Raw genomic sequence first — 14,240 nt, forward strand, 5'->3', positions numbered from 1 at the left:
ATGCTGAAGAAGTCCCAAGCAGGCATTCTGCTGCTTGCCCTTCGTTTTTCTCACTCTCGTCGTGTCCTGGAGACCACAAATCTGTTGGGGGCCTTCAGATAGGCCATGCTACCCGGTAGCGACAATAGTTACTAACAAATGATTAACGCGACAATGGTTCTGGCAGAACCAGAGTTTTTAAGTTATCTAATGCTCTTGTGGCTTCCTGGCTTCTTAAAGCATTTATTTTGTTTTTCCATCTATTTGTTGCAAGTGGAACACTGTGCTGAAGCCAAGCGGGCAACACAAAGCTCTGACTTCAAAGCCATTTCTTGATAAAACATCAAAACAGCCCAAACCAGTTGTTATCTGGAATTCTACAGATAATTCGCTGAAGCTCAGTGCTCATTAGCCACCGAGCGCTTCGGCAGCAAGGTCATTCTCATGGTCCTGCTGGGTTTTGTTAGTGTCTCCCGGCTTTTGTTAGGCAGGGAGAGGTTTGGACCGTCTCTCACTAAAATGCCATGTTAGCATACAGGGGACATTTGACTCCTCCTTGGCCTCATAGAGGCCAGAAATGTGAACTGTGCCCTCCCTGGCCCTGAGTGATGGTGCCATCATTTTGCTCCTCTTTCTTGACCTGGAAACACGGGTGCCTGCTTTCCACCATGAATGTTAGAAATATTGCCTTTTCAACGTTGTTCTGTAAAATGTGATGGTACTACATCATCATGAGGCACAGAGTCCCCCTGGTTGGGTTTGCCAGTGCTGTGGGTTCATTGTGGAGCCCCTCCCACATCTCCCAGTCTTCAAACTGCAGCCCATCTAATCCCTTTGCTTGAATCAAGCAGATGGTCTCACCACTCCTTCCCCCTTGCATTTTTCCACTTCCCACGTTCATGCATTCTCATGAAGCAAGCCATGTCTCCCTTTAAATGTGAAGACTCACCTGAAAGCCCACCGCCTCTTCCGAGGAGCCTCCCCTGATTAAGTGGGGATGCAGGAGCCTTCGAAGCATGACTGACAGACTCCCGATAAATGAGAACACACACACACACACACACACACACACACACACCCAAAACAAACACAGGAACTCACAAGAAGAGCAAATTACACATCTGCTACTTAAGGGCAGTGCACTTCTATGAGGATAAGGAGATCAGATTTATGGCAGATGGGGTACTTTTAGCGTTCTTGGGGGTTAGCAAAAACGCTGGTGTCCTCTCCCACACCAAGCTGTGTCTTTCCTTAGATCCTTCTTCCTTTTCTTTTTAGCTTCCTAGGTGCACAAGTGAAGGGGACCACCACTCACTGGATATGGATGGCACAAATGACACGGAAGGAAGCCGGTCCTGGCGGTGCCTCCTGGGTGGTAGATTGCACTCCCCAGGAGGAACCTGCGTCTGAGACCAGTAAATGCCCTCACCCCTTAGTGTGCTCAGGAAGCTTAACAACTCCATGCCCACATCCTTCCTGGGCAAACACGCCGGCTACGTTGGGATAAAGGACCAAACGCTCTAGAGAAGGCACTGCTGAAAGAATCGGGCAAGCTTCCTGGCAAGACTCCATGTCCAGCTTCCACTAAGGTTGCTGGAAAGCGAGGGGATCTGTAGAGAGCACTGGATAGGAGGCAACACATCAGGAGTAGAAACAGACATGTTCGCTCTCCTAAAGACTGCCCTCGTGGGCCAGCATTAATGCCCCTGGTGGAGGCTTGAGAGACTCATGGCAGAAAATGACCTGAACGAGGAGAAACACAGATGGAATGGTGAGAGCCGGCAGTTAGAACATGGCGCCACACACCGCTGCCACAGACGCTTTCTAGCTACAAAGCCACGCTAGGCAACCTTTAAGCAAAACAGTATTGACTTTGTGGTTGTAAAAACGTACCTTCGACTGCAGAACTCAGTTTTATGACACCTTGAATAAAAACAAAAAGTGGCAGTTATATAATGGACCCAGCTTTCCTTTTCTAGTCTTCCCAAAACACACACATGCTTCAGATCTAGAGTTTTTGCCGGCATTTTGAGAGTTTAACTAAACAAATAACTTTGAAAACGAAGAAATTTTCAGTCCTTGATTAGACTTGATGGTGTCTTCACTTCCCCCACTAAAACCATTGGGGGCAGTTTTTCACTAAATAAGGGATCTGACATGTTTTTGGATAAAACAAAGGCCAAGTCTGTCTGAATGACTATTTCTATATGTAAATCATGCTGGATAATGAATTGAAAAAGCTTCACCTGACAGGATACCAGAGTTTAGTACTTTCTATTTAATGCTCTGTATAGAGATCATTTGCTACATGTTGGAGCAGGGTATCTGTTGAATTATACAGCAGGTGGTTAAAAGCAATGGTGTGACCTGGCAACTTCCTTCTCTGAGGTGGTTGGCCAAAGGCCAAATACCGTTCAGATGTGTTCAGTGTTCCATCTCCCTGCAGGTCAGTGAACGGGCTCTCTGAGCGCGTCAGATCGCTCCTGAAGTAAGTGGACCTTATTCCTCACTGGACATTCATGTGCCTTCTTGGTGAATTTAAAGATGAAAATACCCAACTGAGATAAATTAGACTGGGTACAATGATTTGATTAAATAATACTTTTTTGGTGGGCTATAGTTATAAATAAATAATATTCCCCAAACCCTATGTGATAGCCATGATACTTGAGGCTGAGCAAAAATGTCTATTTACAGTTTCATGTGGTTGACATTCTGGTTCTCTTTCCAACCGGAGGAGTTTCAAATTAAAGATGGAAACAAAACCCTTTTCAAAGCTGGTAAGCCAAATTGGTATAGCATGAACACATGCTGATTTTAACAGATTAGGGTAACAAGAGACAAACTTGCTCTCCATTACAACTGTCTGAAAAAGCTGCTTTTAAGTTACCTATCCAGTTTCATCTTTCCTGCAGAACCAGTAGTGTCTGGTCAATGTTTAACGGGGGACTCTCTAGGACAAAAAGTATGCATATGCGTATGTGTGTTTATTATGCTTTCTACTAATATAAATGATTTGTGGCACATAATCTACAGATAATAATAAAATTCCCGGTGCTCTTTATTGCACATTCCCTAGAGCCAGTTGAGTCACACAGAATGCTTTTGTTGATTTTGGTCAAACTCTTGTATCCATAGCCAGCAAGTCAACTGTGATTTGACAAAATCATGCACTGAGTGTCATCCCAACCTGCTCTTTTCCTAATAAATGTATTATCATTGCATCTCCTATGTGATCTACTGTGGAATTATTTTTCACACCTTCATAGAAGTTACTTTCATTGAATTAAAACTCTTTCAACTTCCACTCTGGCCTATTTCAAGCTACAAGCGTGATGTCAGCAAACGCAGAGTTGAAACGTGGAGTTGTTGTAAGCAGCAATACCATTCTGTTGTATTTTACCACGTGAATGCAGTAGTTGTATAGTAGGAATAGTAAACTGTAGTCAAATGATGAGGAAGGTAAGAATTTTAAGTATTTATTACCTTTGTTTTTAATATAATTTACTTAAGTATAAGTTTATATCACTTAATTTATAATAACGACTGTGTTTAATCATGGGCTCATATCACGCCCTAAATTATAACAATTCGTCCCTGCAAGCCTGTATGAATCAGGTCTAGCATAACATTTTCATAACTTATGTTTCTTTTCATTCAGGCCCAGAGAAGAAAAATCTTGATCTTCAGAATGCTTTCTGAGCTATTCACAAAAGGGATTATAATTTAACTGAATGAGACAAACGTAAGTAAGGTTAGCATTTGCTATTATTTTTCCAGTAACTGCAAAGCCTCTTAAAACGGTCACACATAAAAATATACCATACATAGATCACCTTGGAAATAATATTCACTGACAATCATCTACGAACATAAGCTAAATGGACTTGCCCCATCCCTCTATGCTAAGAGGTATGAGTCATTGGCTTATTAAACAACGATCCTGTTTTTTTTTTAAACTGTAGAATTCTTACACAGGAAACCAGGTCGTGATATTGTTTTTCAGCCGTATTTATTTTGTGTATAACCATGGTGTCAGCAGCTGCTGTTTAAATAAAAGGACAACAGTGTGCTCTCATCAGGGTGTTCCAATCAGGCTTTATGCAGGTAAAGGAAGAAAATCTAAACAAATTCTAATGGGATTTGTGGGGGGTGTTGGACTGGAGCCCAGTAATACATTTACTGAATAAGGGGGAAAAGGTAAGTTAAAAAATTCATAGGAGTCTGATTTTAAAGCTCTAATTATAAACATTATTTTAATAAAGACATTAATGATTCATCAACTCCATATACGCTTCTCTTATTTTTTTTCAACCCCCAAATCAGGCTTTTTCCTATTGTAGGATAGGCCTTTATAAAGATATTGCAAAGTAACGATGTTGTATTGAAAATATAGAACTAGATAAATCTAATCAGACAGCTAATATTAATACTATACACAAATGGTAGGATAAGGGGAAAATATATTTTATTTTAAAATACAAATATTAAAAAAATTTGAATATTGAAGGAATGACTGATGTTGATGCTGAAAAGCTACACGTAGCACTGTTGACTTCCAGGACACACGACAGACATTATCTGGTGACTGGCTCACATTGACATGGCCTGGAATTCAGGGGAAGCCATTACACATACATATATGTATCTATACACACAAGTATGTATATAACCCTGACCCTCCTCACCACCCTCCCCTTTAATTTTTCATCATCTGCAGAATGTTTGAAAATAAAATTTAAAAAAAAGAGAAAAAAAAGGAAAAGAAAACTAACTGTTCTTCCCTCAACTTGGTATCATTAGTGTAGCAAAATTCTTAACCTTGTGGGTGATTTGTGCAGACCTTGTCTATTGCCTTCCTGCAAGTCAGAGCAAATGACTACGCGAGTGTGTTTCCTGCAGCCGTTCTCCAACTCCAAGGTTATTCCACCCTCTTTCCTACCATTCTCACCAAATTATTAATTTCAGCCGATCTATAATAATTCTTAGGAGAGTCTAATTAAAATAATCCACGCTTAAATATGAATGACTAGGGTTCACTAGAATCTCCAGAGACACCTCATTGTTGTTGAAATAGTAATATAATTTTTAACCTTAGCTGACTAGGCCCTATGTCATACATTCCTGCTTGATTTTGTTACTTCTTCTGCTTTATCTCACTTTCTCCCTGATTCAGGATGCTTTAGCCACGTTTGTCTTCTTCATGTGCCCTGTAATGCTAATTCCTGTCCGCCCCTGTTCTCTTACTGCTCCCTCCAGCTCAAGCACTTTCCCCTGACCTGCTAGATCGTCCTACATCTAGTGCTTTCTCGTCACTCGGATGCTACTTCACATGTCACTTCTTCAGAGGGCCCTTCCTTGATTATTGCATTTAGAGCAGATTCAGTGATAACTCTCTAGGCCATCTCTCTTTTATTTGTTTATTTTTATACTAGTTATAAATTCATATATAGTAGTTATAAATCCATAACTGCTTGGAATTGTGTCATTGATTCATCACTCGGTTCCTTGTTTGTTTCGGTCTTCCTCATTAAGATGTAAACAGAATGAGAGCAGGGACCTCGTTTGTCTTGCTCGCTACTGTAACTCTCTTGACTAGAAGAGTGCCTGACATAGAACAAATACTTGATAAATATCTATCTCATGAATAAGTGATCATTACCAGGTGTTCCCAGACATCCTAAAAAGAGAATTTTCAGAGCAGGTGGATGGCTCAATTGGTTAAGCTTTTGACTCTCGGTTGCAGCTCAGGTCATGATCTTATGGCTTGTGAATTCAAGTCCCGTGTCCACCCTGGGCTTAGAGTGCTGAGGCTGCTTGGGATTCTCTCTCTGTCTGACCCCACCCCCAATAAATAAATAAACTTAAAAGAAGAAAGTTTTTTAAAAGAGAATTTTATCAATCTCTGCAAATGTAATTCAAACATTTTGTCTTAATTGTGGATATTGTCAAGTAGAATCCTCAGATTTCATTATATTGACCACTGCCTATTTCTAGGTCTTCATGGAGGGTAGTGAACATTGATGTGTAGAGTGAATATACAAAAATTACAGTAATATTTAGGTTTTGAGATTATACTGCTAAAGAGATTCCCAAGGAGTAATTTTATCAACTAGTTGGAGACAGGGTTATACTATAGATGGATTTCAAGAAATATCAGCTAATTAATTTTATATCTAAATATCACAGGAATCTGCAGTTTTCTTTTCTCTACTGTCCTCACCGTAGACCCAGTCACATAGCTACGCTCACACGAAACTGTAGGGTATGACATGGATAGAGAGAAAGGAAGTAAGAAAGGACCACTCAGTTTTTAATGTCCTCCTTCCAATGCACTCTCATACCGCAGCAGGAGTGGTCTTTTTAAAAGGCAAGTTCAAAAATAATAATAATAAAAAAAAGGCAAGTCCAATGATGTCATATTCCAAGCCCTTTAAATGGCTTTTCATTTTTTTTTTTTAAAGTTTATTTATTTATTTTGAGAGAAAGAAAAAGCAGAAGTTGGGGAGGGGCAGAGAGAGAGAGGGAGAGAGAGAGAATACCAAGCAGGCTCTGCATCATCAGCGCAGAGCCCAATGCAAGGCACAAATCTTGAGATCATAACTTGAATCACAGTGGGACACTTAACCAACTAGGCCACCCAGGCGTCCCCGGTTTTTCTTAAGATAATGATCACAAGCCTTAACAGGACTTGCATGGTTCTTCATGATGCAACCCATGCAGAATAAAAATGCCCACAAAGTCTTCTATTCACCTCCCACAGAAAGATGAATCAGCTTCTTCTCGAATCCAGGAAAACTCCATGATTGCTTTGACCTTTAAAACAAGGCAGAATTGATGCTCTCCCAATGTCTGGGTCCAGGCCTTATGAACTTGGCAGCCTCTTCCTGTCTCTTGATCACTCCCTCAGAGAACCCTGAGACACCGGGTTACAAGTCCTCAGACTGCTCTGATAGAGAGGCCACATGTGGACATTCTGTAAATGATATAAACTGAGGGAAGGAGCTGGAAAGTCCCAGGGAAACTGTTGACGGAGGCTGAGAGGAGAGGGAAAAGGCTGGCCTTGGACACCAGAAGGCAAGTCAAGTCATCTGATGTAGTGGCAGAAAGTTTGGCAACATTATGCCCTGTAGTACTATGAAAAATAGAAAATGTACCTAATGAGTGTATAAAGTTTTAGTAAGAAAATTTCCAGGAAGAACATGTAGAGTGGCAGTTAGATTTTTTAAACACTTGCAGATGATAAAGTACAGATAAAGGTGTGTTAATAAAAAAAGGACTGCTCAGTTTTCAAGCAAAATTTAGAGGAAATATAGAGCTAGTACTTGTTGGTTTTTAAGAAGAGATAACAGGGTTTCACACTGTTAACCTTTTCAAAGGCAAAAGGCTCCCACAGTAAGAAACTGATTGAGGATGAAGATCATCTCAAGGGTGTAGCTGTAAGACACTTCCCCCTTGTTTTCTTATGACTTTAGAACGATTTAAATATATGCCTCGAAATCTCACCAAGGTCCCATAACAGTAACCCTGAGCGTGGTCCAATAATACCCTGACTCTGCCCAGGCCAGAGAAGAGCCCGTCTTGGGCAACATTGTGGATGTGTTTTGTCTTACAGAGTGAAGTCTAATAAGATTCATAGGAAGCCCACAAAGATTTCAAAAGAAGTGTATTAGTGGGCACATTATCAGCTTGTACAAAAATGGGCAGAGATAGTTCAAAGTGAGACTCTTTAAAGCCTCCAAACTTCTACAGGCAGGGAATGGGCTGAGAAAATCAGTCAGTTGCAAATGACATCTTATGTGCTATAGACTGAATCTTGTCCCCTACCTCTGCCCCCTGCCCCAGTGTACTATGTCGAAGCCCTAACTTATCCCTAATGATGGTATTTGGAGATGCGGCCTTTGGGAGGCCATCTTTAGGATAGGAAGAAAGGTCTCACCAGAATCTGACCATACTGACACCCTGATCTCAGACTTCTGAGCCTCCAGAGTAAATATCTGTGTTTGAACCACCCAGTCTGTGGTATTTTGTTATGCAGCCTGAGCCAGGCAAGGCCTTATGGAAACAGGATAGATAACTCAGAAGGTACAACCAAGAGTTTGGAAGAAGACAAGAGCTTCAGAGTCCTCCCTGGGGAATAGGACTGGGCTCCCCAGTCAAGGAACTGACAAGATGTGGATTTCAGAATTGCTATGGACCCGAGATTGCTCTGTGCCCCCTCCTTCCTCCACTCCTCAATGAGAGTGTGCATTGCATTTGCCTCCTCTCTGTATCCTCAGAATATGCTGGGCGTGTGGGGAGCAGATACCTTTCTAGTTTAGTTCCCAAGTTTTAATACTGAGAAAAGTGATACTAGAGAACTGGGTCAAGGGTTCTTCAGCAACACTTGAACCTTATTTAAGTTGTAAGAACTTGGACCTCAAACTTGAACTTCATGCCATAATGAGATGAGACTTCTGGAGGGCTTTAGAAGGAGTGTATTTTGCCCTTACAGAAGAGTCTAGTGTCATCCAGGGGATGAAGTGTGGCTAAATAAAGATGGTCACAATTTTTTTGACACTATTCCAATTGAGAAGTGACATCTCTGTCATTTTCTTTCAACTTGGGAGCTCTGGGACTGCTCCAACCAAGAGCATATGGTAAAAGGGATGCTCTGCTTCTATCCAGGCCCAGGTCTTAAGACTTCCTTTCATTGGACACTATCCCTGGGAGCCCTCAGCTGCCACGTAAGGAGCCCTGAAGCCGCAATACTGGAGGTGTCCCCTACAGGTGTTTGGTTCAACAGTCTCACCTGAGCCCACATTTCCAGCCACGGAATCAAGGTGCCAGGCATGTGAATAGTCCCATCCTGGAACCTCTAGACCACCCCAGCCTCCAGCTGAATATGGAACCCTATCTAAATTCTTGGCCCATAAGATCTTGGGTATAAGAAAGTGGTTGTTTTTAAGCTCCTGTGTTATGTATTGAGGTAATATGTTATGTAGTGACTGAAACAGTTACCTGTGCCTCAATTCTCTGACCTCATTTTATATCATGTCCCCGAGGTCTCTGTTCTCCAGCTATACAACCTTTTCAGTGCTCTGAATATTACCATGTGCCCCCCTCCCCTCTCTTGCTCTTTCAGATCTTGGCTTATGAGGATTTTCTCAGAGAAATTCTCCCTGACCATCCAGATTAGCTTCATTTTTACAGCAGATGCTTTCACATGAACAGTGTGTCTTTCTTTCAGAGCAATTATTTCTGAGATAATTCCATTAATAATGCCAGTCTCCGCCTCTAGATTGTAAACTCCATGAACAGAAGGCAAGTCTCTTTGATCATCACTGATTTCCCAGAGTCCAGCACTGGGTCTGGACACAATGGGTGTTGAGTAAATATTTATTAAGTGGATGAGTGAAATACTTGATGCAGCCGATAAGGACTCCTTTCTGTTAATTGTGCCACTATTCTTCTCTCTCACCTACTGTGAACAAATTTGACTCAAAGCATTGTAGCTGGGGAAGGGCAATATGACTCCATATGAGGTCACTACTGCCTTGCTTATTGGCTGTGAAGGCAGCTCAGCACAACTGAAGTGTCTGCTGTTATTTCTGTAGCCCCTGTGCAGAGAACAAGAGGAAGCAGAAGGTTGTTTCTGGGCATGTGTGGGCACAGGCTGTGGAGAGCAAAAAAACCAACCAATGCCTGCTCACATTTTGTCTTTGGTGGAAATCAAGGAACCTTCCTGAGACTCTAAAGAAAGCTGTAGGTGTTCAAATTGTCTCTATTACTTCTTGGGGTGCCTGGGTGGCTCAGTTGGTTAAATGTCCCACTTCAGCTCAGGTCATGATCTTGCGGTTCATGAGTTCAAGCCCTGTGTTAGGCTCTGTTCTGACAGCTCAGAGTCTGGAGCCTGCTTCATATACTGTGTCTCCCTCTCTCTCTGCCCCTCCTCCACTTATGCTCTCTTTCTCTTTCAAAAATAAAAATGTTAAAAAATTATCTCCATTATTTCTAAATATAAGTTGAAAATAATTCTTACTAGATTGTGAGCTCTTTTCTACCCCAACCCTTCATCCAAAACTGGGCAAAGGAATGGCTGTGTGTGTAAGTGTGCACATGTAGGGGTAGATTATGTGCAGGTCCATAACTGCTGCTCCCAGAATTATTTTCTTAATACTGAATTTGCATTCTGTTGTTTTAAAACATGCATTTCCCTGCTTATTTAGTCCCGTGGATGTGGAAAATAGATCCTTTGGAAATAGTCTTTCTTAAAAAATTTTGGTTCTGTTTCTTGAAGTCTTTTAGTATGTCATTTTTTGCTGTAAGTGAAATATGCCCACATTGCTATAAATGTCCTTAGAATTTCATGACATAAAAGGTATTTTCCTTTACCTTGTTATATTTCTCTTAACGCTAGTCTCCAAATGGGTCTGTGGACAATGGTTAAATGGGTTTATTAGGACTCCTATGGTAGAAAGGAGGCTCTCTATCTGCCCATAATATTCTTGCTCTTTTTAAAAGAAGACACTCCCCACATGGCAGGGCTACAATGCAGGCAGACATGTTCCACATCCCTTTGGTAAGTTCACACACTCTGGGACTCTGCCTGTTTCCATTTCTCTGATTTGTCCTTTCTCCCCAAACGCGGAATACCGCACTTGTCCCTTTTGAACGTGTAACAGATTAAAGAGCTGGTCAGGAGGCAGATGCAGGCACACCTTTGATCTCTCATCCTTGGGGGTTAAGGGAGGGCAAACACCTGGCGGCTGCCGAGCTGGAAACAAAACACAGGCCTGGACTGGAATTACCTAACAGGGAGCCGCAACGCCAGCCAAAGGGGCAGCTGGATGTGCTGAATGGGCACAGAGGAAGGAGAGCCCACGGTTGGGCAGAGGACCAAACAGAGTCCCAACAACATGATTCGGGCTAGCAAGGGGTTGGTTGGAGTAACTGTTTCTTAGCCAGAGGACTGGAAAGATCAGGCTGAGAAGAAAATGAGAGGTAATTCTTTTGCAAATAATATTGCAGAACATTCAGTTGTGCACAAATGCTAAACGACAGTATTGATGGAAATTAGGAAGCTTTTAAAGAGAAGATTTATAAACTTTTTTTCTTAGTAGAACTCTTTTTTATTAAGATTTCACTTTTGCAGCAGGATGCTGTAAACTTTCTTAGTCAAAACGAAACCTGGGCCATTTCCTAGGATTTTTGGTGAAACTGCATCGCCCCCTGGCGTTTGCATGCTATCGTTACGCCATTACATTAGAAGCCCCGAGAATGCCCGTCCAGCTGTGGAAGGATGCTGCTTCCTGTCTCAGCTGGGATCAGAGAACACAGTTTTCACCCTCAGAAGTAGAAATGGTTTGAAAAGACATGGGATGGACATTTGAAATTAAGACTCTTTCCTTCTCCACCCTCAGGGGCATCTCCTAAGACTTTCAGTAGCTCTTAAAAGAAATTGATCAAATAGTAATCTGCAAATTTTTAGTTTGCAAATTGTCACGTGAGTGCCTGTTTAACACCTACCCATTTTTCAGAACCAGCTCTAATATTTCCTGTGCTACAGTACCTTTCCTGACTTCTCCTGGGTGCACTGTACACACATCAATTGTCATGCGTCTCTGCCTTCCTGCTTGCTTCTCCCGTGGAAACCTGACAGTAAGACCTATACCTGACTTATCTTTGTATCCACTATGACTAACGTGGTGCCTGGCAGATAGCATATGTCCAATAAAAGTGGAGGCTTGTTGGTTGCATATACATACACTCTTCACAAGAAGTTCCTAATCAACAGCAACTCAAAGTCATTTTGGTAACAGAACTGAAGGCTGGAGAACATGACCCTTGGATGGGACTTAGAGTGTTGTTCAGCCCCTGAAACTATGCAGGCACCATGTCCAGCTGTGGGGAAGGGGAGTTAGAATAACCTAAAACTAGAATATATCTAGTTCTTATAATCTAGGAATCTATAAAAACTATTCAAACTTTAACTTCCATTTCTTCCCCAAATGAAACTTTACTCTAGAAAAATCCTTAGTATATTCATCATCACCCCACTTATAAAGTTCTTTGGGGCAGGTATTTTTAGGAGTAAGTGTAAAGCTTCTGAGCAGGGTTATTGAGGGTCCTGTGGCATGTTGGCTGAAGCCGGCAGCACTGAGCCGAGTGACGATAAGCAGGAATCTGGGGTCTGGGGCAGGTTATGTGTATTGAAACACAAACTATAAAGGAGCTGAAACTGAGTCAGGTGTCAGACTCACCTGTGTATAATGTACACGTGTCATTCTGCTTTAGATATTATTTCATGGCAGAAGAAATGACCAGATCTGAAGAATATGTTGTATTAGGACGGGTCAGGAGGTTGGTGTTATTAGCAAGACTGCTTTTTAGGTTATAATATTGTCACACTAATATTATAAATCAAAGAATCTTCTTCTTTCCTCTTCCTTTTCCTCCCCCTCCCCCTTCTTCTTTGAGAGAAAGTGTGAGTGAGCAGGAGAGGAGCAGAGGGAGAAGGAGAGAGAGAATCTTAGGCAGGGTCCATGCTCAGTATGGAGCCCGAGGCAGGGCTTGATTTCATGACTGTGAGATAATGACTTGAACCAAAATCAAGAGTCACATGTTGAACTGACTGCACCACCCAAGCACGCCTAAATAAAAGCTTCTTAAAGCCATTTGTTATACTTCTGTTCAGTTAAAATAAAACATTTCGAGGAAGAAGGTTAGTACAGGAGAGGCACAACTCATGGCTGTTAAAGAACTTAAATTTTGGAGTCAAATTTAATAGGTACAAATATCGACTACATCTTCTGGCCTTGGGAGAGTTACTAAACTTTTCTGTGTCTTAGTTTCCTCAATGGTCAAATGAGGATGCCATTAATGGTTTATACTGTCTGGTACCTGGTGAATGTGTGTTTATTGATGAGGGGAACATAAGAGTTTCCCACGATGGTAGATGAGGGGAGATGAAAAGATTCTGAACTGCTAAAAGAGCCAGGCTTCTAGTCAAGTCCATTCCATGAGGCGTTATTAAAACCCCCTTACAAAGGAATGTTCTAGGTAGTAGGACGTCCCCAGGGCTGGTCTCGTCTCTGAGGCTGGCCTCAGGGCAAACCTGGAATTTAGTATATCTTGGACACTTTCAGATCAGCGTCCCTGGACCTCTGAGCCTATGTTGGGACCTGCAGGGTCCATCCTTGTCCTGTTCTAGTAGAGAGCTTCACCCTCGGGACTAGCCCAGCCCAGATGGCCACCGGCAGTGAGGGATCAAGGACATCCTTCTTTGGTCCTAGTTCCTCGTGAAGGTGAAGAATGCTACAACGTGACATAAAAGTATTTCGAGCTGACAGCATTTGGGAATAGGCTATTCTACTCCCCAGTCCCTAAACTTCCTTATCTGCCTAAAAGCAGAGACTACCAAAAGAACTCATGTCATATATCTACTTCCTACGAGTTTCTGCAACCAGGGAAAATTAGCTATTGTCACTAGAGAGGAGAAATGTCACCACATTTAAGCAGAGAGTATCACAGAAATATCACATGCCTCACCTAGTCTCCTAAGGGCCCATTTATCTTACTTAAAAGTTATTTGCAAGTACCTCTCTCTCCCCTTCCCCTATTAAGATGGTACATAAGCCTCAAATTCTGATTCCTTCATCATATTTTTCTTACATGTACATGAATAAAAATCTATCTTTTCTCTTGCTAATCAGTCTTTTGTAAATTTAATTTGCAGGCCCCCACAAAAGAAACACAAGAGGGTAGGGGAAAAGTCCTTTCTCTACAACACATTCCTATATGGCTTTGGCTAAATATTGGACTCTACTATGCTAAATTCTACTCAGGTCATCAGAACTAGCTTTGTACCTTCTAACAATATCTTCGGTTTGAGGAGTTGCAGCAAATTTAAGTCCGCCATAAATCAGAAGTAGAATACTCCATGTAGTATCTGATGTGCTTGTATTTAGAGAGCATCTTCGAACAAAAGCTGACAAACACAAGCAACAGTTTGCTAAATAAAAATATTCACTATCTTGTACAATCCCAATCTTTAAGACAAAACAAAATTACATATATATAATTTCACACTGCATCTTTCTAATCTTATATATGTGATGATGTAAAAACATAAATACTGTTAAAAAGCTAAGCCTTTTTAATTGTTGGAATAAGATCATCAGAGTGAGATCATTTTAAATAATTCCTGCCTTTTGAAGTCTAACTAGGAATAGCATTTTTAAACGCGTGCAAGGCATATTTAGACTCGTTCCACAATATGG

The 14,240-nt window shown here is 41.5% G+C and overlaps 1 protein-coding gene across 12 annotated transcripts in view; it reads right to left on the reverse strand.

Annotated features, from left to right (window-relative positions):
* DLGAP1 (DLG associated protein 1) overlaps nt 1-14,240 on the reverse strand; it is an 868,306-nt gene that overhangs the window by 114,219 nt on the left and 739,847 nt on the right. For 8 of the 12 annotated variants that reach the window (XM_029921990.1, XM_029921987.1, XM_029921988.1 and 5 more), the window contains one exon: nt 1,873-1,902. The exons of the other annotated variants lie outside the window; for them this stretch is intronic. In XM_029921990.1, coding sequence (XP_029777850.1) covers nt 1,873-1,902 — 30 coding nt within the window. The remainder of the gene's footprint in view (nt 1-1,872; nt 1,903-14,240) is intronic. 12 annotated transcript variants of the gene reach the window in all.

The sequence above is a fragment of the Suricata suricatta genome, chromosome 14 (assembly GCF_006229205.1).
Source record: "Suricata suricatta isolate VVHF042 chromosome 14, meerkat_22Aug2017_6uvM2_HiC, whole genome shotgun sequence".
NCBI classification, from domain to species: domain Eukaryota; kingdom Metazoa; phylum Chordata; class Mammalia; order Carnivora; family Herpestidae; genus Suricata; species Suricata suricatta.